The sequence below is a fragment of the Fukomys damarensis genome, unplaced genomic scaffold (assembly GCF_012274545.1).
Source record: "Fukomys damarensis isolate Sample0158 unplaced genomic scaffold, DMR_v1.0_HiC HiC_scaffold_32, whole genome shotgun sequence".
Lineage (NCBI taxonomy): Eukaryota > Metazoa > Chordata > Mammalia > Rodentia > Bathyergidae > Fukomys > Fukomys damarensis.
The window spans coordinates 35,883,654-35,910,670 of record NW_022900944.1 but is presented as its reverse complement, the minus strand read 5'-3'; the positions used below and the strand labels follow the sequence as shown (position 1 = coordinate 35,910,670).

Sequence of the window (27,017 nt, the reverse complement as noted above, 5' to 3'; positions counted from 1 at the left end):
AAAAAAAAAAAAAAAAAAAAAAAAAAAAAAATGAGGCAATAGAGGCTGTAATGTAGGTGAAGGGAAAGGTAACTAAGCCCATTTTCCATAACCATTTCAATCAATGGCAGCTATTATTAGTGGTCATTTTCCTCTTAATTAATGTTGACAGCAGTGGGCGATTGTGGGCTCTGAAACAGGACTTCTGGAACTGGAATTCTGGTTCTGCCACTTACTAGATGTGAGACCAGGGGCAAGTTCCTTAGCCTCCCAGTTCTTCATCTATAAATGGTGTCTATACCTGCAGGCAGTTCCTAACTTACCATGGTTCAACTTCACAGTGGTGGGAAAATGATATACATTGAGTAGAAACAGTGCTTTGGAGTTTTCCCCTGACTAGTGATACGCAGTAGGATCCTCTTTAGAGGTGTAGGGCTGGAGCAGCGAGCTGCAGCTCCCAAACAGCCACAGGACCATGAGGGGAAACAGGACACTGTGTTGCTAAGGTGTAATATGTAGGTGACGAGTACGAATACATTTTCAACTTATGATGGGTTTATCCTAGAGTAAGTACTCCATCTTAAGTCAGGGAGTGTCTGTATGTTGAGGTCTTAGGGAGACTAAATATTCATGCAGGTAAAGCACTTAGAATGTATACTAAACACTAAATACGAGTTGAGCATTACTATTATCATTAAAAGATAATGGTGGCTGGGGCCAGGGATTTAGCTCAGCGTTTCTGCCGCCTTCCTCCCAAGTACAAGGACCTGAGTTTGATCTCCGGTACCAAAAAAAAAAAAAAAAAGATAATGGTGGCTGTGTGGTGGGCCTATACCTATAGTCCCCACACTTTGGGAGGATTAGGGAGGAAGACTTCAAATTTGAGACCAGCCTAAACAACTTAGTGAATTAGTATATGTAATTAATATAAAAAGTGACTTAGTGACTTAATTATAAGATTAAAAAAAAAAAAGAGTTGGGGATGTAGCTTAGTGTAAACGACCTGGGTTTAATCCCTCCTACCTAAAACAGTAAAAACATAAGAAATTAAAAAAAAAATTTCCTTCAATTAGGATCAAGCAAAACTCAAAAATGAGTTCTTTGTGAAACAGAACTTCCTGGAACTTGGCATACTAAAAGAAAAAGCCTGAAATTATCTGGTACTTCTCAGATTCTGCCAACTTTTAGTTAATCTCCTTGGAAAATGTTCTTATGTCCAGTGGGAAATGTCACATTCCTTTAAGGAGGAAATCAAAGAAATGAATCCTCAACCTATTCTCTGGGTGTTTGTGTTACTCTCTTGCTCTCTCAAACCTGGCCAACTCTGCACATACCTCTTGCCCTGTGGTGCCTTGCTCCATGTGCCAGTGGGCAGGAGATGGAGCGCTGGGACTGCCCTCAGTCCCCGGCTCTCTGTCACTCTCTCTGCTCTTGTGCCAGCATTTCTGATGCCTCGCGTATCCCATTCTGCCCACCCACATCCTGGCCTCTGGGTCCTTGGCCTACTTGTTGCAATGGTATTAGCCTCCCCTTCCATTTACCTTGCCTAAGGTCAAAGCTGCGGGGAGAGCTTCCCAGCTGGGAGCCACAAATGGGTTCCAGTTATGCCAAGGCACCAATGCCTTCAGCCCATGGAGCAGGGTTTGGGGGCAGCTGTTCCTTGGTCCACTTTGTCCCAAGCAAGCCCATCCCACACTATCCTTGTGTGCCAAACACATGTGGTCATTTTCTAAGTGTTCCCCAACAAAAGCTTGGGAGCACTGTGCTAGGGCTTGTCATCATTGGTTCCTTTACACACCCCAAATCTCTGTTTTGGGTATTTAACCTGTTATGGTTTGTGTCTAGATGTCCCCCCATAGCCTCATGTTGTCATAGGTGGGGCTTTTCAGAGGTGGCTGGATCTGGAGTGTGTGATGCTGGGATCAAGGGTGTGTGATCACTAAATTAGTTCACTGATTGGTCTGACATAGTTTCGGGTATGATTAAGGGTGCCCCATCCTAGGTATGAGTGCTGTCACTCTAAGGATGAGTAGCCTGGGTAAGTATAAGGGACACAAAGAGGGTCTCTGGTTGCTTGTCACTTGCTGGCTACTGCTTTTGCTGTCTTCTGCCTGCCATGAACTGTTTTTCTTCTGTGATGCCCCTCTGCCATGCCACCCTGCTGTGGAGCCAGCCAGTTATGGACTGAAACCTCTACAGACTGTGAGCCAAAATAAACCTTTCCTTTTTTAATATTGGGTGTCAAGTATTTTGTCTTAGCAGTGGGAAAAAGTAACAAAGATAATTCCTTCACTTCTATTCTCCAGCTTTCCATACTCTTCCCACAACCCACTGTCCATGGACCCAGATTTGCCCATGCAAGTGAGGCAAGATTTAGAGAAGGCTGCAGCCACAGGTACAAAGCACATAGGTCCCCAGGGGGTCAGAGGAATCCTCATCCTGGACTGCTCACTTCAGACTCCTCCATGAAAAGATGTTCTTTCTGTGTGCCTTCATCTGAGGATCTCTGCCCTACCCTGACTGGTCCTATCCGCCTCACAGTGCTTGTTCCCCTCTCAGCATTCCCCCCTGGAAATCACAGGTGGGAGGAAGAAGGAGCATAGAGATTGCTATAACTGTTCTGGGAAAGGAATTTGGGCCCTGTAAGCACAAGTGATGTGCAGACTGTGTAGATGTGGATTCAGGACTCAAGCATCCATCCAAAGTACTAGGCCTTTCCCCCTGCTGGGATCTGACCACATATTGAATGACAAAGCCAGCCCTGGCTCATTAGGTCCCAAGAGGCAGCCGGGATAGGGTGGGATAACTTACTCCTTTTCACCAGTCAGCTTAGCAATGTATTTGACCTGTTCACGCAGCTTGTTTCCTAGTTTCTCATTGGCAACCCTGTAATAGAATCTGCAGAAGAGAAGAGTGAGTGGCTCTATAGACTCCTGTGAGCCAGGAGGGCATGCACTGGCTGGATGGGACACTGGATGTTCTTAAGCAGGGTTTCTGCTGGATCCTCGATTCACACACTTCAACCATCCTGTCCCAGAGGTAGAGCCTTCCTAGCCCCTGGACTCTCTGTATTCAACTGCTGTGTAAAATCACTGTGAGTTCAGGGATGACTTCAGGGAAAGATCCAGGTGAAACTAATCCCAGGTTGGGAAGAGGAAATTTGACCCCACAGAAGCACTCCTTCCATCTTGGTGCTGCGCTATCCCAAGTCTCAGGACTTTCCAAACCTCCCATAAGAGTTGGACCCCTTCATCTTATTCTCAACTCTAGGATAGCAGGGTGTGTGCATGCATGCGTGTGTGTGTGTGTGTGTGTGTGTGTGTGTGTGTGTGTGAGAGAGAGAGAGAGAGAGAGAGAGAGAGATGAATCACTGGCACATGTATTTCCTCACCTGAGCCTGGAAGCTTCCCTCTTACTTACTTTTGTTCTTTTGCCCACTGTTCCATGTTGGACATAATCTGATCGCTGTCTCGGTGGAGCCTACAGGGTTCTTTGGGCACAGATCGTGGGGGCAGGCAGCAAGGCTTTTGTACAAGAAGAAATTGAGACAGTTCAGGACATGGGAGCACAGACCCATCACCTCTCTCCTCCTGAATTAGACCTTTCCTGTCTTCATAGGAGAAGGAAAATCTACACTGCTGTTTAATCCCCAGCCAGAGCGGCCACACCAGCACCTCTACCTCTGCTGTGCAGATTGCACGCACACAGAGGTGCTGTCTCTGAGGAGGCACCATTTATGGCAGAAACAGCAGATTTATACACTTAAAATAGTGATTTTCAGGCCAAAGGCACTGAATGACTTATTCTAAAAAAGTATGCTAGGGCTGGGGATTTAGCTCAATGGTTCCACTGCTTGCCTTTCAAGTGCAAGGACCGGAGTTTGATTCCCTGTACTCCCCCAATAAATAAATAAAAACTATGCTAAGCTATTTTTTTGATAGATGGAAGAAAAAAATATCCAGAGGAAGAGATGGTTTCTTTCTAATTTGAACAAAGGCCCCAGGGCCACTCAGATGTCCTGCTGTAAACTCACTGCTCAGGGAGCTGTATGTGCGACCTGTGGAGAAGATCACTTAGCCAATTCTACTGCAGGGTCTGCGGTTGCTACTGAACATGTCAGGATGGACTGGAGGTACTGCCCAGTGGGTAGTCTGAGTCACGGGTAGCTGGTGTGCCCTGCAGTCTCTTCTCTGCAATAGGGCCTTTGTTTGGATCAGTACTTTCTATCAACAAAGCCACCAGAAAGAGTTGGGTTGAAACAGCTGCTGCGGCCCTGGAGCACCCACCCATGCCTTCTGGTGGAGGGGTAGGGTGTCCTTTCCTTGCTCGCAGTACCTGGACTCTACAAAGGACACCCGGGTGGTCATGGGCCATGCCAGGGGGGATCAAGAGGAAGCAACAGGAGTGCCCACCTCCTTTTCATCTGCAAGGAGGTTCTCTTTCAGGGTGGCCATTTCCTCCTGGAGCTCCCTGAGCTGAGTCTCTTTCGCTGCCAGCATCTTGAGGTTATTCTGGTGCTGCTTCTGCCACTGCATCACCTGGTTGCTCATCTCCTCTAGCTTCTTGTCAAACGCGTGCACCTGCCCAGGAGCACAAAGTGAGGAGAGGGAGCCCAGAGGAAACAATGACAAGGACAAAGGGTGCTTTCTCAACCTGGGACTTGTTGGGGTATTTTATTCCTAATGGCCAGCAGAGGGCGCCCCTGCTCTGATCTTTGCTGCTTCCGTCTGAAGTTTGTGCGGCCAAGAAAGTGAAGGGAACCCATTAGCCAAAGGGTATGGTTTAGTGCTAAATAATTCTGGATACAAAAGGTGACCTCGAGAACAACCCCCAACAGGAAAGCAGCTCACGCCCCTTGCTTCTCCTCACCTCTATCTCACTCTCCCGGTGGAAGTCTTGCAGTTTTTTTAATTCCACATTGACCTTTCTCATTCTCTCCTCATAAGCAAGAATTTCATCTTCCAGCTGAGTTTTCCTCTCTTGGGTCTGTAACAAGTTTCGCTGCAGGCTCTTTGTCTCTGAGGTTGCATGATTGAGCTTCCAGTAAAAACAATGGGAATGAGAGTGATCACCACAGCCCTTTAGCCCTTTCTGTGTGGTCAGGAATAGAGAAGGGCTCCGTCCCTCCCCGGTCTCTCCCCCAGGCGTGCAGATGGTCACCTTGCCTAGGGTTCCAGAGATGGGTAGGAAGTGATAGTTTTTGGTTTTCTGCAGCTTTCCATTCTCTGTCCCATTTCTTATTTTCCAATGTGATAAATTGATCTACAGGCACGATCAGCCCAAGCATCGATGGGGCATGCATGTCCCTGACAATCCAGGCTTTGATAAAGCCTTGCCCCAAGTCACTCATGTACAGAAAGATTTGTTAGATACGGCCTCTATCTTTGCCCACTTCCCCCACCCCTGTCCTGAAAAAGCCTCATTCAGAAGAAGCAGGCCTTCTGTGGACGGATACCCCAGGTAAGGGTTTGAGACGCCTTGGAGAGAGTCACGCAGGAAACTGGCTCTTGCAGCTCTCACATCACCCGGTTTTTGTCTGAAAGCTAACTGGGAATTGGGAAAGTGTGGCCTCACCTTCTCCAGGGCTTGTGTCAGTTTATCTTGGCAAGCAGCTGACTTCCGGGCTAAGTCTTCATAGACTTCTTTAGTGACCATGGTCTGGAGATAACACTTCTCTTTTTGCACGGCCTGTACTAGCTGGGTCTGCAGACTCATTATGGACTCCTTCTGGTGGGTTATCTTCAGGGAGCAAGAATATCACTGTCAGGATCCCAGCTTCTGGCCACAGAAACACTCTGTGACTATAGGAAGTGGACAAGAGCTGGACTCTCTGCTCTCCACAAGAACCTTCAGAGCAGTTTATATTAATGCGCAAGTCCTTAAATCACTACTATAAATGTAGAGCTGTCTTTGTAGGCTCTTTTGCATCCCTCCACCTACCTTCCTGTTTTAGTCAGCACACCTCCAGATACAGGAAATATTGGAAGTACTAGGGCAAGTCCTTTTTGTAGACTGTGGCCTTGATTCAGATTTGGAATCTAACTCTAGGTCACTAGACATAGCATTTCATTTGTGTTTTATCCTTTTCTTAGTTTGTGACATAATTCACTGGACTGGATGCTCCATGGAAGTGGGAGTAGGTGTGTGTTTCACTGCTGTTCCCCTATTGCTATAGCTCAGAGCATGGCACATAATAAATTTGTGATAAATACGAAATCAATTTTTAAAAAATTGCTGGAATGAAATATTGCATTATTTGGAGTTAACGATCCAAATATTGTTTGAAGTTAGAGATCAGTTGAACATACAGTTCTAGTAGACGTTTGGTTAAAAGCAACTCTATGTTTTAAATTTAGATGAGTTGAGCCTGGGGTCAAAGGATCTGGGCTGAGGTCCAGATTCTATCATTTACTTATTTCTTTGGCTTCAGTTTCTATTTCCACAAATTGGGATACAGTCATTCCAAGTGTTTCATACAGTTTTTGTGATGACCAAATGAGATGAATAGGGCTTTGTGAGGTGTCAGTTTCTATATGACTGGGAATTATTATCATAAACATGGGGGACCCATCTTATATACTTTAAGTCCAGGACAGGGATTTGTTTCTAAGTCTGGAAGTAGTAGGGAAATCTTAAAAAGTCATATGTCTGATTTCTGTTCTTTGGTATTCCAGTACACCTGCATCCTACTGTGGCCATGCACACAGTAACATATTCTTTTGAGTTTTCTGACTTTATATTCAGGAACTGCTTAGTGCTGAACAAGCATACTTTTTCAGACGAATGTTGAATATCTTAAACTCTAGGAATTAGTGAGGTGAGAAGTGTTGGATTGGGTTTTTAACTCTTTATTTTACATGCTCAAGTGGTGAAGTGATTCCTAGAAATGAAATAATTTGTTCTTCTGAAAATAACATTTTTTTCCCTAGGGATTTCTGAAACAAAACAAAATGAAGTGAAACAAAATGAAACGAAACCAAACCAAACCATGGAATCAGCTGGGTCTGCCCAGTAACCCGGGGGAGTCACTGGAGAAACTACAGTCACTGTGAGGTGTTGATAAATGGTGACTAAAGTGAAAAATGTCACCATGGAGGGTAGTTTATGAAAAGGAAAAAAGCTAAAATGGAAACTTTATTTTAAATTTTGCTAACATAATTGATTTTGCTTAGAAAAACACAATGAAAAATCTACATAGATGGAGATTACATAGTCAAGGAGTTCAAATGAAAGTTCTCATAAACATCCACTCAGCCAGGTGTGGTGGTGCACGCCTGTAATCCCAGCATTTGGGAAGCTGAAGGAACAGGATCACTAGTTCAAGCCAGCCTGGGCTCCATAGTGACATCTGTCTCAAAAAGCAAACAACAAGCAACATAAAGTATTAGGTTGGGATGGTTTTATAAGTGAATTCCACTAAGTCATTCTGGAATCCTCATTTTCAGGGATTCCATCAGTTAGTTTGATCAATTATGCCATGACATTTTCCGTGATGTCATTCTAGCCAGAATAGCAGTAGCCTCCTAACTAGTCTCCTACTCCTCCCCTAATACATTTCCACACATTAGTCAGAGTTATATTTGAAAATTTAAACAAGATCAAATAACCTCTCTTGTCCCTTTGAGGAAGTCCTATCAACAGCTTTCCATTTCTCTTACCCCAAATTTCTTAAAAGAGGCCATAATGTCTGCCTCTGCCTATCTTCATAATCTTATCCTATACCAATGACTCCTTTGATGAGTACACTCCAGTCATACCAGCCTTATTTTACTTCCTAGTGTGTGCCAAGTATGCATTAAAAGATTGACACAAGACAACTCCAGTAAAACACACACACATGCATACAAACACACACACGTGTACACACACAGATAGATACATGATACACAGTCAGGACTCATCCTTGAAATGTAGGGATAAGTCAAAATAAGGATCAATTAATTTTATTCATTACATCACTGCTTTAAGGAGAAAGATGATATAATCATCTTGATGCTTTTAAAAAAGCGTTTGATAAAATTCAACATCCACACTGAGAAACATCCAACATTCACACTGAGAAAATCCTTAGTTACTGAAGAATGGAAGAAATTTGATAAAGGAGAGCAAAAAGAAGCTTTCAAGGAATATCATACTGAACAGATGCATTCTACTAAGAGTAAGAAAAGATGCTTGCTAACACTCCTGGCATTGCACATCATACTAAAGGTACAGTCCAATGCTGCAAGACAAGAAAAATAAAATATATATAAATAGTGCAAAGAAATAGCTAGAAAAGTTTTGTTGCTTGAAAATGATATCTATTTAAAATCTGTGAGAATCAATTGAAAATTTATTATAACTTGTAAGTGAGTTTAATTAGATTCATTCATAGGAAAATGGATACATATTGAGGATATAATCCTAAGTGAAATAAATAAGCCACACATGCGTAAATACCGAAGCTTCTCCGGTGTGAAGAAACTATAATAGTACATAAGATCCTAATGATATAATTGACAATGTGAAATAGGAAGAAAGGGACTAAAGGTGTGGGGAAGGGTAGGGGAAAGGTAATAGGGAAAAGAAAAAAAATGAGAAAATGAAAATATAGAAATAAAGTATTTGTAAATAGAGAAGGGAGGAGGGGGTGAAGGGAGGATAAGGGTAAGGGGAAAAATGAGAACCAAGACCTGTCATGTAAAGGTACAAGGTCCCAATGAGGAATGTAACTGTACCGTATACCTAAAATGTACCAACAAACTCTCATGAAGAAAAAAAAAGAAGAAAAATAAGATATCCAAAATATAGGATATAGAAATGAATGAGATTTTCTACTATTAACTATAATAAAGTATAAAATACAGTAGAAAAATATACTAAAATAAAATAAATGGAGAGTCTCAAGATACACTGCCTTATTTTGGACGGGAAATTTTAAAATCAAAGTATGCAAAATTGACTGAAGGAAGTGCATTTTAGAAAGTAAAACTAAGTTCATTTCTTTTTCTTTTTCTTTTGTGCTACTGGGGATTGAACATATGGCCTTCCCATTGAGCTACATCTTCTCCTTCTTTATCCCTGCTTTTTTGAGATAGGCTCTCACTAAATTGCTTAGTTACCCATTCTGGGCTTGGACTTTTGATCCTCCTGCTTCAGCCTTTCAGAGCACTGGGACTATAGTTGTGAACCACCATACGTGGGGTGGAACTAAGCCTATTTTTAGTGGCTATTTCGATTGATGTAATATGTTTATTATGTGTGGGGTATGCTTTTAAAAAGGTAGGGTATACTTTTTTTTCTTTGTTTTGGTTTTTTGAGACAGGGTTTCACTGTGTAGTCATGACTGATCTGGAAGTCAGTATGTAGCCCGGGCTGGTCTCAAACTCAAAGCGATCCGCCTGCCTCAGCCTCCTGAGTGCTGGGATTACAGGCATGCACCACCACACTCAGCTGGGGTGTACTTTTAAAAAGGTTGAATATACTTACACATTTAAAAAACAAAACAAAACAAAACAAAAACAAAAAAACAACTTTCTAGTTTAGCTGTCCAGTGGGCCCTCGCAAGTGTTGAGTCTGTGTGCCTGATGCAGTACAAGGTTCTCTACTACTGAGGAAGAACAGTGCTTGCTCAGACCCGCAGAGTTCTTGATAAGGGTGGCATGGGAACGGAACATACATAACTTTCCGCAAGGGCTCTAGTCTTTTGCTTCTTTCTCTTCACCATAGAGCCCTTTAAAACCAGTAGCTTAGCAAAGGGAGATTGGTGACTTTGGTAGTGCTGCTTCATGTAAGTCATCAACTGCTCTGTAAATAACTCCTAATAAACTAATTTACCCGCCAAGCTAGGCTTGCCCCAGTCATTCTTTGGCCAATTGTGCCCTGTCGATTCAGAGGCAGATGCTTCTTTTACATCTGTCCTGGAAACTTATGGAACACCAGGTATGAAATAAAACTTTCCACATAGGGAAGAAACATTTCTTTGGCTTAGAAGCCAGGTCCTGAAGGCCACCCCTCCTCCCTCAAGGAGAGGGGTAGAGCTGCAGGTGCCGTCAGATGCAAGTGGCTGAGCCACTTAGCTGCAGTGGAGGAGACATAGGTAACAGATTTCAAGCCAATCGTCACAGAATTCAAGTTCCTCACCCCCTTGGGGATTCCTATCTACTCATCTGTATGTTTAGTTCTTGAATGACTTGCTGGGTGGCATTGTATTTGCTGATAGAGGGTTCCGGTTGTGTAAAATAATGTGCCAGCTCTTCTCGGAGATTCTCATTTTCCTCTTTTAGCTTTCTCAGATTCTCTTTTAACTGCTCTCCGCATTAAAGTGTAAAGCCCGGAAAAGAGCTGTTAGCCTCAGAGTTCTATGAACACTCCCTCTTCCTTTCTCTACCTTTCTCCCCACTGAGCCTCACTGCACTGAGGTGTCCTGGCCTCCTTGTTCTCTTACTCCCTGAACTTTTGCTTCCCTCCTTTCCCTCCTGAGCTCTGAGCACCCTCGGCCTCTGCACTGCGCCTGGCCCAGCTAGGTCCATGTCTGGCTTTGGACACATCTATCTCTTTCAAGATTCCTCTCACCGTCTTGTCCTTCTTTTTTTCTTCCTGTCGAACAACCTCAAGTTCTTCCTCCAGCAACTTCTCTTGTTCTTTGCTCTTTTTCAACTGCTCTTTTTTCTCCTCCAGTAACTTCCTTACTTCCTGAAGGTCATCTTCTAGCTTGTTTTTGGCAGATAATAGGTCTCTGTGCTGCAAAAATAAAGACCAGGCTGGTAGACAGCCTTATACTATATTATGTTTTGGAAAAGAAATCCGGACAGTTGTACCCAGGGAAAGGCTGAAATAAGTATGAAGATAATTTCTTAGTTCTATGGTATGTGTAATAAAGAGTTTGCTTTGATGTTCTGCAACATTTTTTCTTTGTTTCATTAGACAAATTTATTTTATTTATAGATCCAAGTCTCACAGAATAATCCTTCTCTCCCACTTACTTACCAAATCTTTTGACACAAAACCTCTTTGAATAAAGTTTTAGGCAATCTTAGGAAAGCACAAAAAGAATATTTCAGAGATCAAAGACTTTAAATTGACTGACAAGGATAGCTTTTGAATCCTAGAAAGAGCAATGCATCCTTTGATTATTTTTGTGTTTAATCCTTGAAAATGCTTATTACTGGTCCTGGGAGCTGTTACAGAGTGGCTGATGTAGCATTCTAACACAAACCCTGGACCAGCAGTTTGCATGGACTGGGTAGTGACATCTTCCCAAGTCAATACTGACACATTTGATTTAGGTGGGACAGATGCCACCACACTTGGCTGCCCACTTGCCCTTCATACCTGGTGCTGAAAGTGTCTGGTCTGATCTTGCAATTCATTTACTTTTACTTCATTCTCAGCTACTGTTTTCTGAAGCTTCCTCCTTTCCTTGTCTGCATTTTCAAGCTTCTTTAGGGTCTCGGCAACTTCTGAGGTTAGCTCTTCTACCCGTTTCCTAAAGCAAAGTGGCAACAGGAAGATGGGCTTCAGTGCCCATATTGGCCAAGTGGAGCTGGCCACTTGGGGACTCCCTGCTTTTGCACCCCTGGCAGCTGCCTACAATGGTCCTGGCTGGCTGTTGGACAGAGCCTTTCTCTGGCGGTGAGCCAGAGGTACCTGCTCTGTGACAGCTCCTCTTCAGCCAGCAAGGCCTCCTTTTGCAGCTTCTGCAGCTTCTGCAGCTCTCTTTGCTGCTCTTGGATGGTGTTTGCCTTCTGCTTGTCCTGGTAAATGCAGCTCTGAAGTTTCTTCTCAGCATCCTCCAGGTTCTGCTCTGCCAGCCTGGCCTTTTCCTTATATTGTGCTGCTTGTTGAGCTGCAGAAGCCAAGAGACAAGCAGGGACACGACTGAAGACACGTGCGAAGGAGCATGTGTGAAGACTGGGCTCTCAAACAAAACAAAACTGTCTAAAGAGTCTGTCGTTTCATTGTGTGAGCTACTTCAATTTCCAATCTGCCTTCACTTCATTGCATTTTAGTCCAAAGGAGCTCTGTTAATGATCTGATTTCAACTACTTCCTAGCCATGGATTTTATCTTGACTAAAAGTAAGCAGACTAATAGAAATTGCTCAGTATCTCCTGTGTGATTTATCATTAGGGACAAATCCTGACCCTCACAAAATTTAGAGTCTGGTGAGGGAACGATCATTGTCCCCCTCTCATGGGCAAGATGGAATGGTATTTATACATTTATTTTCAGTGCTGAGGCCTGAACCCAGAGCCTTGCACATGCTGAGTACCTGTTCCACCACTGAGCTACGCCCCTAGCCTGAGAACCCAGGAGTACTGAACTCAGGAAGAGAGATCCAAGGGATTGGGACAGCTGGAGGTGGACTTGTGGAGGGATAGACATTGAGCCTTAGAGGAAGGAGCAGGAGAGAGTTTCAGGTGGGCAATCGTTAGACCAGATGCTTGAGGAAGGGAATGGAGAAGGCATGTGGAGGACAGAGAGAGACAAATTTGGAAAGGAAAATGAGAGAGATGCTGGGCTAAAGAGTCGGGAACTGGGCGGATTAGAGAAGGCTTCAAGGACTTTAAAAGCCTAAGAGAAATGTTTAGATTTGATTTAGTGAACAGATACCTGATATGAGGGAAAGAACGCCTTAGGAAAATTGGGATGCATCTGAGAAAGAGTCTCAGCAACACCCGTTCATCCCATGTCACTGCCTCCCCTGAGGGGAAAAGCATCTCGGTGAGGGGTTCTTTTATGCCCAACGTGTTCCCTTACCCTGTAGTTTCTACTGTCAATGTCACTCTTCTCTCATTGCTTCCTGGAGGTTTCTCAGCATAGGGAAAAGGATGGGATCACTGACTGAAACAGGGACATACCTTGGACGAGGTGGGGAGGATGACTCTACTGAGTAGTAGAGAGTTTCGGAACTGTTGAGTGAGGGGTGTGGGTGGGCTGCCCAGGGGAAGTTCCTCTCTAAAGACAAGACTGGCCACAGCTGCGACGTCAGTGCTGGAGCGCCAAGTTTTGGAGTCGTCAGCAGAGAAATATAGCTGTGAGGAAGAGGGGAGCTCCCCAAAGAATGGGTATGGAGGGAGAGAAAGGGGTCGATGACTATAACCAGGGCAGGAGGGAGAAAGAGAAAACAGCGATAAGGTTGGCAGAAGAATGAGAGGAAAAGCTGAGAAATGAGATTCGAATGTTGTGTCTAACAGTGTCAGGAGACAGAGTTAAAGGAGTAGGAGGGAGGAAGCAAAACTTTGGGCCTTTTTTTTTTTTCTGGACCTTCCTAAACTAATAATTAATCACCTAATAGCTTTAAAATAGACAATTCAGTTTTTAGTACATTCACAAAGTTGGGCAACCATTACCGATATCTAACTCAGGAACATTTTTATCATTCCCAAAGAAATCCTGTACCCAAGGCAACACGACCTAAGAAAGCAGTCTCCACCGAGGGGCAAGGACAGGATCCCCACTGAAAGCTATGCAGAAGAGAATGCATTTGGAGGACAGAATTAAAAACCCAGCAGGGGAGAGGTGAGCTGTGCTGAAGGGCCTGGGGAAGATGGAGCATGTTGCAAAGGAGCAAATGCAGAGCCCTGGCCTCCCTGTGGCTAGGAAGGGATGGGATCTTCAACTGAGATGGCTGAGAAAATAGCACTTGTGTGACTTCAGCAGCTGCTTTCCCAAGCTGCAGCCAAGTCAGAGAGGAAGTGAGCTAAGGAGTGAGGGAAAGGCCTCGGGACGGCCGTGGAGACGGCTCTGAGATGCAAGATGACAAAGGCTGGGGTGAGACGTGGGGTCCGCGTGGAGGAGGGGGCTGCTCGAGCCTCCCGGGTCGGAAGGGCGGCAGGCGGTGTCTGCGGGGCCTCACCCGCCAGCCTCTGCTGCTGCTTGGCCTCTTCCAGACAGTCTGCCAGCTTCTGGAGCTCAGCCTTCAGGGCCTCACACTCCACTTTGTTCTCGTCCTGCTTTGCCTCCTTCACGGTCATTTCGAGTTCCTTCATCATACACTGCTGGTTCTCCAGCTCCATCTGCTTCTTCCTGAGATAGTTCTGAGCCTGGCTCAGCTTCTTCTCTAGCTCATGCAGCATTTCATTCTTCTCTTGGAGCAACTGAGGAGATCAAAGTGGGGATGCTGAGAAAGGCCTGAGCGGCAGGTGAAGTCTGTTAGGGATTATTTTCCAGCCCTTGTCCAAGCTGCTGTCATCTCTTCCCTGCATACTGCAAGAGCCTCCTCCTACCTGTGCTCTCCACTACTCCCACTGGTTCCTCAGGCTGTTCTCAAGGAGATCACCAGAGGGGGCCTCTAAGAGTGCCAGTCTGATCTTCTGCCTCAGCTCAAAACCCTTGCTGGCTTCCATCTCACTTTGAAAAGGCCCAGATCCTTAAAATGACCTTCTGAGATGCTCATGCTCTGGTCCCACCTAGGATGCCTGACTATCAGCCACCCCCACCTCTCTTGGCCTCAGCTGGGCTCCTGGTGCAGCTCAAGCAGACTCTACCCCAGGGCCTTTGTGCTTGCCAGGCCCTCTGCCTGAAATGTTCTTTCTCAAGACATTGCTAGAGGGCGTCTCTTACTCAATTCAGATGCCTCACTTGGTGTCATCTTACCAGAAAAGCCTTCTATTACTACTACACCATGTGTAAAATAACCATCACAAATTTATGGGTTCCTGGCATCAATATGTATGTATTACATATTAATTTTGTTATTTGTTGATTATCTTTCCATGAGAGCAGGGATGTTCTTAGTGCTTAGAACAGAGCTTGGCATATTTAAAGTGCTCAGAATATATTTTTTTTGTACCAGAGATGGAACTCAGAACCTTGTGCTTGTGAGGCAGGCAGTGGAACCTAGCTCAAGAATATTTTTTGACTGAATATATGCATGACTTAAAGGTGTTTATCAGACTCCTTGCTTCAATTTGCCATCTCTCCAAATGCCTCCATTTTGACTCCTTTGAAACAGGAGGTCTTAGTGACCAGCTAGTCAATGGACTGGATTATTTTTAATATCACTGATGAAAGTTCAAAGTTGGAATAGTACTAACTATAAAAACTTGCCCTGGGGCCAGCGATTTAGCTCAGTGGTGCCAGCACCTGCCTCGTAAGCACAAGGTCCCAAGTTCGATCCTTGGTGCCCAAAACTTCGTGCAAGCTTTTTGTTCTTGGTTCCATTTCTAAGCTTTTTCAGGAACTGATTTATGTTAGCAACTACAGGTCTCCGGGACATTTGCCATTAACACTTTCAAGCTGCCTGATTTGTGGTTTTCTTTTTTTTTTGGTACTGGGGATCAAACTCAGGACTTTGTGCTTGCAAGGCAGGTGGTGGAACCACTGCGCCAAATCCCCGGTCCTGATTTGTGTATTCCTAAGACATTTGTAATTTTTTTGGTGCTGCAGACTACACTCAGGACCTCACACATGCTAGGGAAGTGCTGTACTACTGGGCTATACCTCTAGCCTTGGTATTTCTAATTTTAAAAGGTGTAGTTTTTAATAAATTGTATATTATTTCATAGAATTTCCTCCCACTCTCAAGCATAAAAATGTACAAGGGGACAATACAAGTAAGCATGTCCCAGACTCTCTTGAGACACTGCAGGGCTGGGGAAGAACCTCTTTCATATTGGCCCTCTAAAGGGTCAGTGCCTCTAATGTGGTCTGGCCATGACCATGCCCATTTGTCTGAAGAGGTCTTAGAGATGTGTCTGGGCCTGGGGACACTCAGTCCTGCTGTGCATGTGAGGAGACTGCCCAGGCAATCACAGAAGGTGGAGAGGGCAGAACCTGGCCTGGCCTCGCACCTGCCTTAATGTTGTCTCACCTTGTCTTTCTTCAAAGCGAGCTTCTGGATCTCTGCGAACTGCAGCTGCAGCTCCTGCAGCCGGTGCTGCAGGATGGTGGCTTCCTTATCTTTCCTCTCAATGTGGGCAGACGTCTCCTCCTGCAGCCCATGTAGTTCCAGCTCCAGCTTCATCATGTCTGCGGCAGAAGGGCAAGACAGGGCCCTGCTCTGTCAGGAGGCTTCTGCTTCCTTCAGCCTCCCTGGCTGCAGGACTCCCCTACCCTGTTTACCCTTCATGATGTTTTTCTTCTGCTCCGACACAGCTTCCAGTTCCACGCGCAGGTCCTTCACGAGGCTCTGGTACTCCTCCACGTGCAGGCACTGGCTGTCCTGCTCCTGCACGTGCTTCAGGATCTGGCAGTTGGAAGAAGGGCAGGGTCAGGACTCAGGGAAGAATGAGTCCTCAAAGGCCAGGTATCCAGAACAGAACGACCCCGAGAGACAGAAAGCAGAACAGTGGTTGCCAAAGGCTGGGGAGAGGAGGAGTGACCACAAATGGCGTGGGATGTCCTTTGGGGTGACAGAAATTTTCTGGAACTAGATAGTGGTTATGCTTGCTCAACCTTGTGAATATACCGAAAAGCAATGGTTTGTCAATTACATATCAATTTAAAAATATTTCAAAATGGACCCAGCGGACTTCTCATACAAAGTGTGCACCACCCTTTCCTCTCTGTAACAGTCATTTACGGAGCGCGTATTGTATACCGGACACTATATTAGGAGCTGAGGACCAGAGGGCAAAATGCCGAGACACACATCCTTGACTGCACGGATCTGGCAAAGACTTCTAGAAAACGTTAAACACTGACAAGTACTGTGGGAGAAATAAAAGAGCAAAGGGGGCATGGAAGTTGGGGCAAGGGTGGGGGATATAAATCACAATTTTATTTTATTTATTTGTTTTTTTGGTACCGAGGATTTAACTTAGACCTTGTGCTTGTGAGGCAGGTGCTGGAACCACTGAGCTAAATCCCTAGCCACTATGTCACAATTTTAAATAGAAGTGTGGGTTGGTCTCACTGAAAAGGGGACTTCTGGCCGGGCGTGGTGGTGCACACCTGTAATCCTAGCACTTGGGAGGCTGAGGCAGGAGGACTGCTGTGAGTTCAAGACCAACCTGGGCTACATAGTGAGTTCCAGGTTAGTCTCAACTACATAGTGAGACCCTGTCTCAAACAAAACAAAACAAAACGAAACAAAACAGAAAAAAAAAGAAAAGGGGACTTCTGAACAGGGACTTTCTAGATGATTAAGAGTGAGCAGTACTGTAGGTACTGAGGGGAGAGCTTTGTAAGACAGATCAACCACTGGTAAGGTCTTGGAGAGAAGATACAAAGGAGACCAGTGGGGATAGAATGGGACTAGGGATGGGGCAGTAGGAAGAGATGAGGTGACAGGGCTCTGGGTGACCCCATAGTACAGGGCTGGTAGTCCCTCTGCAAGAACTTTGACAAGGGAATGCATTCCTCACTCAGAGAAGACAGGGCCTAGTGGCTGAGGAGGAGCAATTAATTGCCTGGGCCTCAGAGAGTGCTGGGAGAGTTGTGGATGTGACCTAAGTTGGCAGGAAGGAGAGCTGCAGCACGAAGCCAGCAGGTGAAAGCTGAAGTATAGGACAATCACCACGTGACCCAATACGGGCCTAGCAGTGGCTGTGCCAACTGAGGGGAAGAGAGGACTGCTGGGAGAAATGCTGACAAGGATCCCTCCTTCCTAACAGAAAATCCAGGGAGCATGAAGACTTTGGATAGAAAACAAAACCATGGAGGAAGGTATATTCTATTTCATGGAGAAGTCAGCGTCATTTAAAAAAAAGTGTTATGAGACCTTGCTGTGGGTCGGGATGTGAATAAAATGGAATTTAAAATAAATACAGATATTTGTAGTTCCAAGGAGGAAGAAGTACACAGTTTAATATTGATTCCCCATTCATCCAGCGTTCTGGGATTGGAAGTCCTGAAATGAGCAGTCTCTGTCTCCCAACTGGAGGACCCTTGGGAGAGCTTATATGTGTTGTGACTGTCTTTACTTGTCCCTGTTGTAGTTTCCTGTCTTGGCCCATGCAAGAATGCCATCACCTGTCCTGTTCTGATGGTCTCCAGTGGCTGGCTTTGCCATGCACCTTAAGTTTAGGCATGACTGACTGACTGGCTAAAGACAGAGCTTTATTTAGGTGACCTGAGTAAGTTTTGGTGATTGGTTTATCCAATTTTACTATTTGTCTACATGGGTTAACTGCTAATTAATTATTAGAATTATTTTTTAGGGGGCTACTGGGGCTTGAATCCAAGGGCTTCACACTGAACTACATCCCTACTCCTTTTTAAATTTGTACTTTTATTTTGAGACAGGATTTTACTAAGTTGCCCTCACTAGACTCAAACTTGCAATCCTCCTGCATTGATCCAAAGTGCTGGGATTACAAGTGTGCCCTCATTGCATCCAGTTTAGAGTCAATCTTTGATCCTGCTTTGAATTTTACAGAGTTTGCTAAAGAAGGTAATGAGCCTACATTAATAATCTCTCATAAATTTGTAACTTTTCAGCTCCAACCAGACACTAGAAGGCTGGATCAACCAAACCAACAGGAATACTGTCTTGTTTATGTGTATGGTTAGAAGCAGGTTAAGATTCCAAAATTGAATGCTGTCACAGTCTTTGGGACTTGCCATGTATTATACAGAGTACCCTTGTGGCAGGGCCAACTAAAGTCATACAAATATAAAGTATAATGTAAAAACAAAAAATAATCTGCAAAGCTGTGTGTGGTGGTGCTGTATTCCTAACATTCCAGGAGGCTGCTGCAGGAAGATAGAAAGTTCACACCCAGTGTGGGCAAGTTAGTGACTTAGCAAGATTGTTTCAAAAGAAAAAATTAAAAGGACAGGGACTATAGCTCAGTGCAAAGGTCTTGGGTTCAATTTCCAATGCCAAGAAAAAAAAATCAGGAAAACTCATAAACAAATCCAGCTCAGCCTGATCCTACCAGACACAAATAAGCAAAAGAGCTCCCACCGTTTTTACGTCTTCACAGTCTTCTGAGGAGCTACGAGGATGTCTGTGAGTGGCTGTATAAGAAGCAAAATCTGCCTGTAATTTTATCAAAGCCTCTTCACGCTCCAGAACCTGCAAACAAGCATAAGTTGCTTAGGGTGAGTGATCAACATCACACAGTCTTATTACTGTTTTTGTAGGGTGTTCCTTTCCGCAATATAAGTTTGTTGTATCACTATGTAGCTCATTGTGCACTTACTGTGGGATTGGTAGGGAGAAGGAATTATGATCTCAATCTTCTATCAAGGTTGCCTAGGGCATAGAGGGTGATTTATCTTAAGTCTATCAATGGCCACATTTTGGACTCTCCTGAACTTTGGTGGTGGTCTACGGTATGAATCAGAAGACGGTTCTCTAGAGGCTATGATAGACATGAACTTAATCTACCAGAGGACAAGGTTCAGATTCAGAGTTTGAAAATTAAGAAGTCTCTTATAGGGAGTGTATGTACTTCTTTTTCAAAATTAAAAAACATGAAAGTTTTGTTTCAATTTCATGGTTTTCTGACTTTGTAGAAAATAATTCAGACAAAACTCAAGCATTGAAAAGAAGTAAAAACTTCTTCACTGCTGCCCTCTCTCACCTCCACTAAGGGAGGGAAGACACAACTGAAAATTTGCCATATATTTTTCTATATTATGATCAGAGATTTTAAAGAAACACAAGATTCTATCCACTTATTTTCAACACTAAATTCCAAAGATCCTTCCCTGCAATTCTTACAAATGTTTCATTTTTTACTGTCTGCATATTATTCCACAATACACATATGTCTTTAAGCATATCTCTTAATTTCTTAAGCTATTTATCTACTGATGAGCACCTAGGTTGTTGTGTGAGAGATTATAAGTATTTTTAGAATCTCAAACCTAATAATGAGTAGGAGGGAAGCATGCCATAGAGAATAAGAACAACAGGCAAGGGCAAGTCTACACGACATTGGGCAGTCTTGGCAAAAGAGATTAATTTACAGTGACTCTTTCCTACCTTTCTTTCCTCATGGCTTTATTGTAGGCCTCTCAGGAATGAGGCACTTACCAAAGCATTACTGCAGGCTAGCTTATTTCGAAGCTCCTGGATTAGATCATCCTGTTCAGAGACCTTTTGCCAGACTTTGGACAGTCGTTTCAGGGTCTCCTGATGCTCTTGAATCATGCAGGAAGAAGTGTATATAGGCACCTTTGGGTGATCACCCTTGTTCTCTGGTTCCTGGATATTTAAAAATAAGGGATTGATTTCATTTGCAATTTGTGAGGTGATATCAGAATTCCATATGCATAGAAAAATCTCTACACTAATGTTCTAAAAATATATGTTGATATATGGGACATATGGTTTCCTTAAAAGAAAAAAAAAATTAACTACTGCAGATACAGAATAAAATGTCCAAATGAGTCACAGGAGAATATATCAACCTAAAAGACTCAAGTCTTTTCCTCATGACAGTCTGTATTACCAGTTCTTTGTGAATCTTTCCAGGGATATTCTATGCATATTTGTATATGCATATATGTATGTTTATATAACCCCTGTTGTTTCTTTACATAGATGAGAACCTTCTACATACTATTCGAAACATTGTGTTTTCATGTGACAATTTACTTAGGATATTCTTCACATTGTTACTTGTGAATCTACTTTACTCTTAAAATTAAGTCCAAGTTACATGAGTAATAATGTCTACATTATTGTTCTAAAACACGTAACATTACAGGCAAGTCTAACTTTCTCCTTGACCACTACCTCTAATCCCCTGCCCCTTCCATTTTTCAGAGATGTCAAGTTGTACATATCCTTCTAGAATTATCTATTCACATAATATAGATGAATCTATGAAATATGGATTATGTTGGATTTTTAAAACATAAAAATGGATTAAGCTATTTTAGAGATTTATCCATATTAGTACATGTACTTCTATACTGTACTTTTAAAGTACTTTTTAATGATAGAACATAGATTGCTTTTAGTTTTTTCCCCTAAAATGAAGCTGAAACAAATACAAGTTGCACACAAATTGTTGAGTACCTACTTTGGTAAATGTGTAGATTAAATTCACAAAGTAGGAATAGAAATTTATATTTAAAACTTGATAGATATTGTATAATTTTCCTTCAAAGAAATTTTAACACTTGATACTTTTATTAATCTGAGTATGAGTGATTTATTTTTGTTCAAAAAATATCTTTTCTTAGATCAGCTGAAATCATGTATGAAGGTTACTACCCCCTTTTAGTCTGTTCTAATGTAGGGTAAACTGATGCACAGAGTATAAAAAGAGCCAAATATTCTAGTTTGGATGATAGTGCCCACCCCCATCAAACTTGTTTTCTTAACTGGGCTTTTTCAGGCCAAGTTAGAAATAGTTCATGTTCACTGAGCACGAAACTTGCCTATGAGCAAGCTGCAGAAAGGTCAGTCAGAAATCTAAACTTGACTACAGATGACGTTTATGTAAATAATTTAGTGTGTAAGAGGGCAAAGGAAATGAAAATATAATAGAAAAGTTAAGAAAGAGGAAGAATATATCTGTGTATTCTAATATGTCCTTAATACTAAGGGATGAGAAAGGAAATTGATTTAAAAGTAATAGAAGAAAAATTCCCTGAATAGAAGAAAAATGCAGATATTCAGATTAAAATTCAGTTAAGTGTTGAGAGGCTTGATGAAAATTAAACTAAAAATATTTTTAGCCTGAAAACTTATTCCAGTGTTCAAAGAGATAAAACAGAGGACCTATAGAAAATGAGAAACAGGTTGATGTTCAACAACTGATCTTTAGTACCGGGTAGTATAAGACTATACAGCAATAAAGACATCAGGGAAGATACTTTGGAAAGTTTTTGTATTCAGCCAAACTAGCATTCAAGAATGATATCAAAAGAAACTTTGTTCAGATATAGAGATATTGAGATATTTGGCCACCCACAATTATTTTGGAAAGAATTAAGAAGAAATTATTACAGCAGAAAGAGAAGTTCAGGAATGCAGAAGTAGTAAGTTATAGTTGGATTTATTTGCAGTACTAAAGGAATAGACATTTTTTATGTTATATGTATAGTTTCAGAGATTTAAAAAAAGGTGAAAAGCTATCCAACTCATAATAGGATGGCATAATTCATACATCACTATGAGAGGAGAACACAAAGTGAAAAGCATAAAATTAATCTAATTTCTGAGAATAGACTCAAAAAAATAAAAAATTTATAAATTTAATAAAAATAAGCTTATTAAAGTAATATTTCATGATCAAATATAATCTACCTCATTAAGGAATAGATGCTAATAAAACATTTGATAAAATTCAGTGCTCATTTTTGATATAAAATTCTTGACAAACTAGATACAGTAAGGCCTTAAACTTGAAAAAAGGTATTAACAAGAAGCCAAGAACAGGCATTACACTTAGTGGCAAGATCCTGAGAACATTTCCTCTAGAGTGAAGAGCAAGGCAATGATACTATGTTTCTATGTTGTTCTGGAGGTTCTAGGTAGTACAATAAGTTGGAAAATAAATTCTTGTATAAAATTTGAAAGTGAAATCAATTTAGAAAAATCTGAGATTTTTAACTGAAAATCCATTGAAAGAGTTAGTAAGGTGGCAGAGTAAGAGATGTTTTCCTATACATCAATAATAATTCTTAAGATTAAGTATATGAAAGTTTCTATTCATAAAAACACAACTGTAATATATCTAGACATAAACTTATCCGGAAGTAATAAAAGCCGGAAGCTTTATAAAAAAAAAGCATACAGCTTAAAAAAAAAATATGGTGCCAGGTACTACAACAGCAACAGAACTTTGCTGTTTTCTGGATATTATTCTTTTCTTTGTTTCTTTTTGTTTTGTTTTGTTTTTAATGGAATGTGCTGAATATCTGTAATTTTGTTCAGATGACTGCAGAACCTGGAAAAGCTGTTGCTGCTATTGATGCATAACATAATGCTATTATTAGTCCTTTTATATCAATATAAATATATACATATATATATATATATAAATTGAATTTTGGGAAACTTTAACGGTGCTGCCAATTTTGGAAAAAGTCATCCCAATTTACAGTGTTGAGTTGGCATTGTACAGAAATGGACAGCCATATTGGCCTAGAAATGTTAATTTTTTATTTTTTATTTTTTTCCTATGTACACAGGGGTAACACATTTTACTAAATATGTAAGGTGATATCTACATGGGTTTGATTACAGAAACTAATAAAGTATTCTCTAAATAATCAAAAAAAGAATAAGATAAGACTATAAGAGCAAGAAGCAATTTAAATATGTTCAGGGACCATTTTCATCTCCAGAATTAAGGATTATTTTAATGTAACATCATTGTCTCTTCTCTTTTACTTTCCTTTTTAGTTTTATTTCAGGATTCCCTATTTTTAATGTTCATACAGAGATTTCTTTAACTGAAATACCGAATAGTTTCTTTGGTGTGAAAAACTATAATAGTACACAGGATCCTAATGAGATAATTAATAATGTGAAATAGGAAGTAAAGGGCTAAAGGTGTAGGGAAAGTGGGAAGGGTGGGGGAAATAAGGGAGAGGAAAAAAATATGAGAAACTGAAAAAATGGAAATAAAGTGTTTGTAAATGGGGAGGGGAGGAGGGAGTGAAGGGAGGGCAGGGACAAGGGGAAAAAATGAGAATCAAGCCCTATTATGTAAAGGTACAAAATCCCAATGATGAATATAACTGTATTGTATACCTAGATTGTATCAATAAACTCAATAAAAAAAAAGCATACAGTCTTCCTGAAGGGCACATATGAAAATTTGAATAAAAGTACAAGTATGCCATGTATGCTAATTTCCCCCAAGTTAATATATAGTGAAAAAGTCAGTCAACATAAATCTAAATTTCATCAAGAAGAGATGTACAGAAAGGGCAAGGAAAAATTTGAAATATAGAATAGTGGAGCTATAAAACAGTTACAAAACAGTTATCAGCTATAAAGTCAGGGAAACTCTGACATTGGTGACAGAATTGGAAGGCAGATCAAAATATAGTTTGGAAAGAACTATATGTATAGAGGAATCAGTATTATGAGTTGGTACTTGAGTGGGGAAAAGCTGGAATGTTCAATTAATGGTCTGGGAACCACTGGAGATCCATTTAGATAAACATAAAATTAGAGCCTTATCTCATTATATAAATATTAAAAGTATATTAAAATATATTCTGGATTGATTAAAGATAAAAACACAAAACCGCAAAATTATGAAGTGCTAAAAGAAAATATGAGATAAACTTTTATAATCTTGGGAATGGAGAAGGTCTTCCTAAGCAAGACATAAAGCCTAGAACTATAAAGAAGAACTGATAGATTCAATTACATAAAAATTAAAAAATTCTGTGTGGCAAAAAATAACATTAATAAAGTAAAATGAAAAGTTACACACTGGGAGAAATATTTGCAGCATATATAATGAAGGTAGATTACCTGTAATATAATAAGAAAGTTCTATAAATCAATACAGAAAATATTAGCCCAGTTAAAAATGGGTTAGAATTAAAACAAGTAATTTGTAAAGTAAAACTCCACATGACCAATGTGAACGGTGCTCAGCATCTCCTCTGTGTGACAGAGGCTGTGATGCTCCCCCAGATGCCCTCTGGCAATAAAAGACTGACTGGCTGAGCCACTGTCAGGACAGTTGCCAGCCATTGGTCCTTATCAGGGTTTGCCTGGGCTGAAGAAAATTGCTTTGCCCAAGACCACATCTCTCCCTAGGGGTGGCCCCTAGCCGATAATTGATCAACAGGGAGGTACAAAGGCCAGGTTCATTGCCCTCAACTCAGGACAACTCTGAGGGTTCCTCCAGCCCCTCATCTCACCATGGGGTTGGCTGAGGCCTTTGTGAGATTGTATCATAGCTCAGCTTCTCTCTCTTACAGCCTAGCCATACTTCCTTCTCTTTTGTTATAAGATGCAAATACTAAGAGCCCTCCCTAAAAATGTCCTGCATGCTAACTTGTGTTGGAGTCTTTTTCGTGGGGAACCCAACCAGCAACTAGTAGAATCAAAGAAAATGACAACTGCATATTCCACACACATTTTTTTGGTACAGGGGATCGAACTCAGGACCTTGTGCTTGTAAGGGCAGGCACAGTGCCACTGAGCTAAATCCCCGGCCCTAAGAAAATGACAGCTGTAATGAGAAAGCATTCTTTCCCCTCATACCCATCAATTTAGCACAACTTAAAAAGAATGAAACATACGGTATGGAGAAAAAGTTCTTCATTACATGTGCTAGTAAAAGTATAAACTGGTAGAACCTTCTTGATATACAATTTAGAAGTAACTTTATTTTATTTAATTAATTAATTTATTTTTTGGTACCGGGGATTGAACTTGGGTCCTTGAGATTCCAAGGCAGGCCACTGAACTGCTGAGCTAAATCCCCGGCCCAGAAGTAACTTTATTTATTTATTTATTTTTTCAGCTTTAATTGAGTTTATTGGTACATTTTAGGGATACAGTACATTTACATTCATTGTTGGGATGTTGTACCTCTACATGACAAGTCTTGGTTCTCATTTTTTCCCCTTGTCCCTGCCCTCCCTTCACCCCCTACCCCCCTCCCCATCTACAACCACTTTATTTCCATCTTTTCATTATCTCACATTTTTTTTCTTTTCCTTTTTTACCCTTCCCCTACCCGTCCCATCTTCCCTACACCTTTAGCTCCTTTCTTCCCATTTCTCAATGTCAGTAATCTTATAAGGATCTCCAGAAGTAACTTTAAATATTAAACATAAGCATATGTTTTGATCTAGCAGTCTCACTTCTGGAATTATTCGCTAGAAACAAGGATGCTTATTACAGTTTGTTTGATAGTTTTTTTTTCTGGTACTGAGAATCAAACTCGGTATCTTGCACTTGCAAGGTTGGCACAGCACCACTGAGCTAAATCCCTGGCCCTTACAGTTTGTAACAGAGGATAAAAGGTCTACAGATGGTATATCCATACTATATAACAAGGTAGTGACAAAAAGAAATTAAGATATGCACTTTAAAAGCAAATCATAAAACTTTATTTCTAACGTCCACATCATGTCACTTATGTAAAAAGAATACACGTGACGGTGTAGAAGCCCTGGGAAGATTCCCACCACATTATTCAAGTGATTATCTAAGGAAAAGGAGAGGGAAGAGGCTGAAGTCAGACTTTCACGTGTATTCTCCATACTTCTATCTGGGGGGGCCTAAATAATTGCATTATTTGTGCAACTTGAGAAGCAATTAAAAGAGGAGAAGAAAATCCTGGTCTTTTGGCTCTTCTTCCCCATGGAAAGGAAAAGTTTTGTGACTTTCTCCTCCAGCTTGATCCTGAAGTCATGGTCTGCATGAGCCTGTGACCTGGAAGAGCTCATTGCCTGACCTCCGTGAGAACATGGAAGATGGGGGCGGTGGTCGTTTGGTAATTCTTCTGCCTTATTTGAAATGGAAAGCTTTGTACTCATTAAGGAGCTTCAAAACTTCTAAGGAATAATTGTAAAGGAGATGCAAAAGCTAGAAATTCAAGAGCTAATGCCTACAAAATTCAAGGGCAGAATATTGAGTTTCTGGGCCGGGGATTTAGCTCAGTGGCCTGTCTGTCTTGCAAATGCCAGGTCCTGAGTTTGATCCCCAGAACCGAAAAAAAAAAAAAAAGATTAGTAAAAATTGAGTTTCTGGTGGAGGAGGCTGGGACCACAAAAGCAAGCCACCTAGGGGCATGTCAGCTTGCAGGAACTCGGGGACTGTGAGGTCTGGTTTAAGGCCTACCTGACTGATGAGCCCGCTGAGCTCCCCCTCTAACATCTTCACTTGGCACTCCAGTAACTTGATGTTGCTCAGGGAAGTCTGATATTTATCCCTGTAGAGGTTTAAGCTTCTTTCTAGGGAGACAATCTTGTCCCCAGCCAAGGCAAGCTGCTCTTGTGCCAAATGGAGCTTCTCTCCTGTGTTCTCATTATGATTTCCCATTTCCTCTTCATAGAGAATCACCTGTTAGTGTAGGAATGAAACCACACTGAACCCTTGGAAACATCTAGTGAGGAAAGAGTATGGTTATAAGATCCTGTACAGAGCGAGCCTGTATTGAAACTAGAAACCCAGATGGACAGAATAGATGCAGTACAGACCTAAAAGCTCTAGTACGTAATATCAAG

At 41.8% G+C, this 27,017-nt stretch overlaps 1 protein-coding gene across 12 annotated transcripts in view; it reads right to left on the bottom strand.

Annotated features, from left to right (window-relative positions):
* Positions 1-27,017, bottom strand: part of Pmfbp1 (polyamine modulated factor 1 binding protein 1) — a 50,768-nt gene that overhangs the window by 3,138 nt on the left and 20,613 nt on the right. For 10 of the 12 annotated variants that reach the window (XM_010644495.3, XM_010644501.3, XM_010644503.3 and 7 more), the window contains 14 exons: positions 26,632-26,853; positions 19,891-20,061; positions 18,814-18,924; positions 16,026-16,149; positions 15,775-15,932; positions 13,819-14,059; positions 11,608-11,806; positions 11,293-11,446; positions 10,534-10,701; positions 5,554-5,718; positions 4,849-5,016; positions 4,392-4,559; positions 3,400-3,503; positions 2,791-2,877 (listed from right to left, as the gene is read on the bottom strand). In XM_010644495.3, coding sequence (XP_010642797.1) covers positions 2,791-2,877; positions 3,400-3,503; positions 4,392-4,559; positions 4,849-5,016; positions 5,554-5,718; positions 10,534-10,701; positions 11,293-11,446; positions 11,608-11,806; positions 13,819-14,059; positions 15,775-15,932; positions 16,026-16,149; positions 18,814-18,924; positions 19,891-20,061; positions 26,632-26,853 — 2,240 coding nt within the window. The remainder of the gene's footprint in view (positions 1-2,790; positions 2,878-3,399; positions 3,504-4,391; positions 4,560-4,848; positions 5,017-5,553; positions 5,719-10,533; positions 10,702-11,292; positions 11,447-11,607; positions 11,807-13,818; positions 14,060-15,774; positions 15,933-16,025; positions 16,150-18,813; positions 18,925-19,890; positions 20,062-26,631; positions 26,854-27,017) is intronic. The other 2 variants (XM_010644505.3, XM_010644499.3) reach the window with 2 other exon arrangements.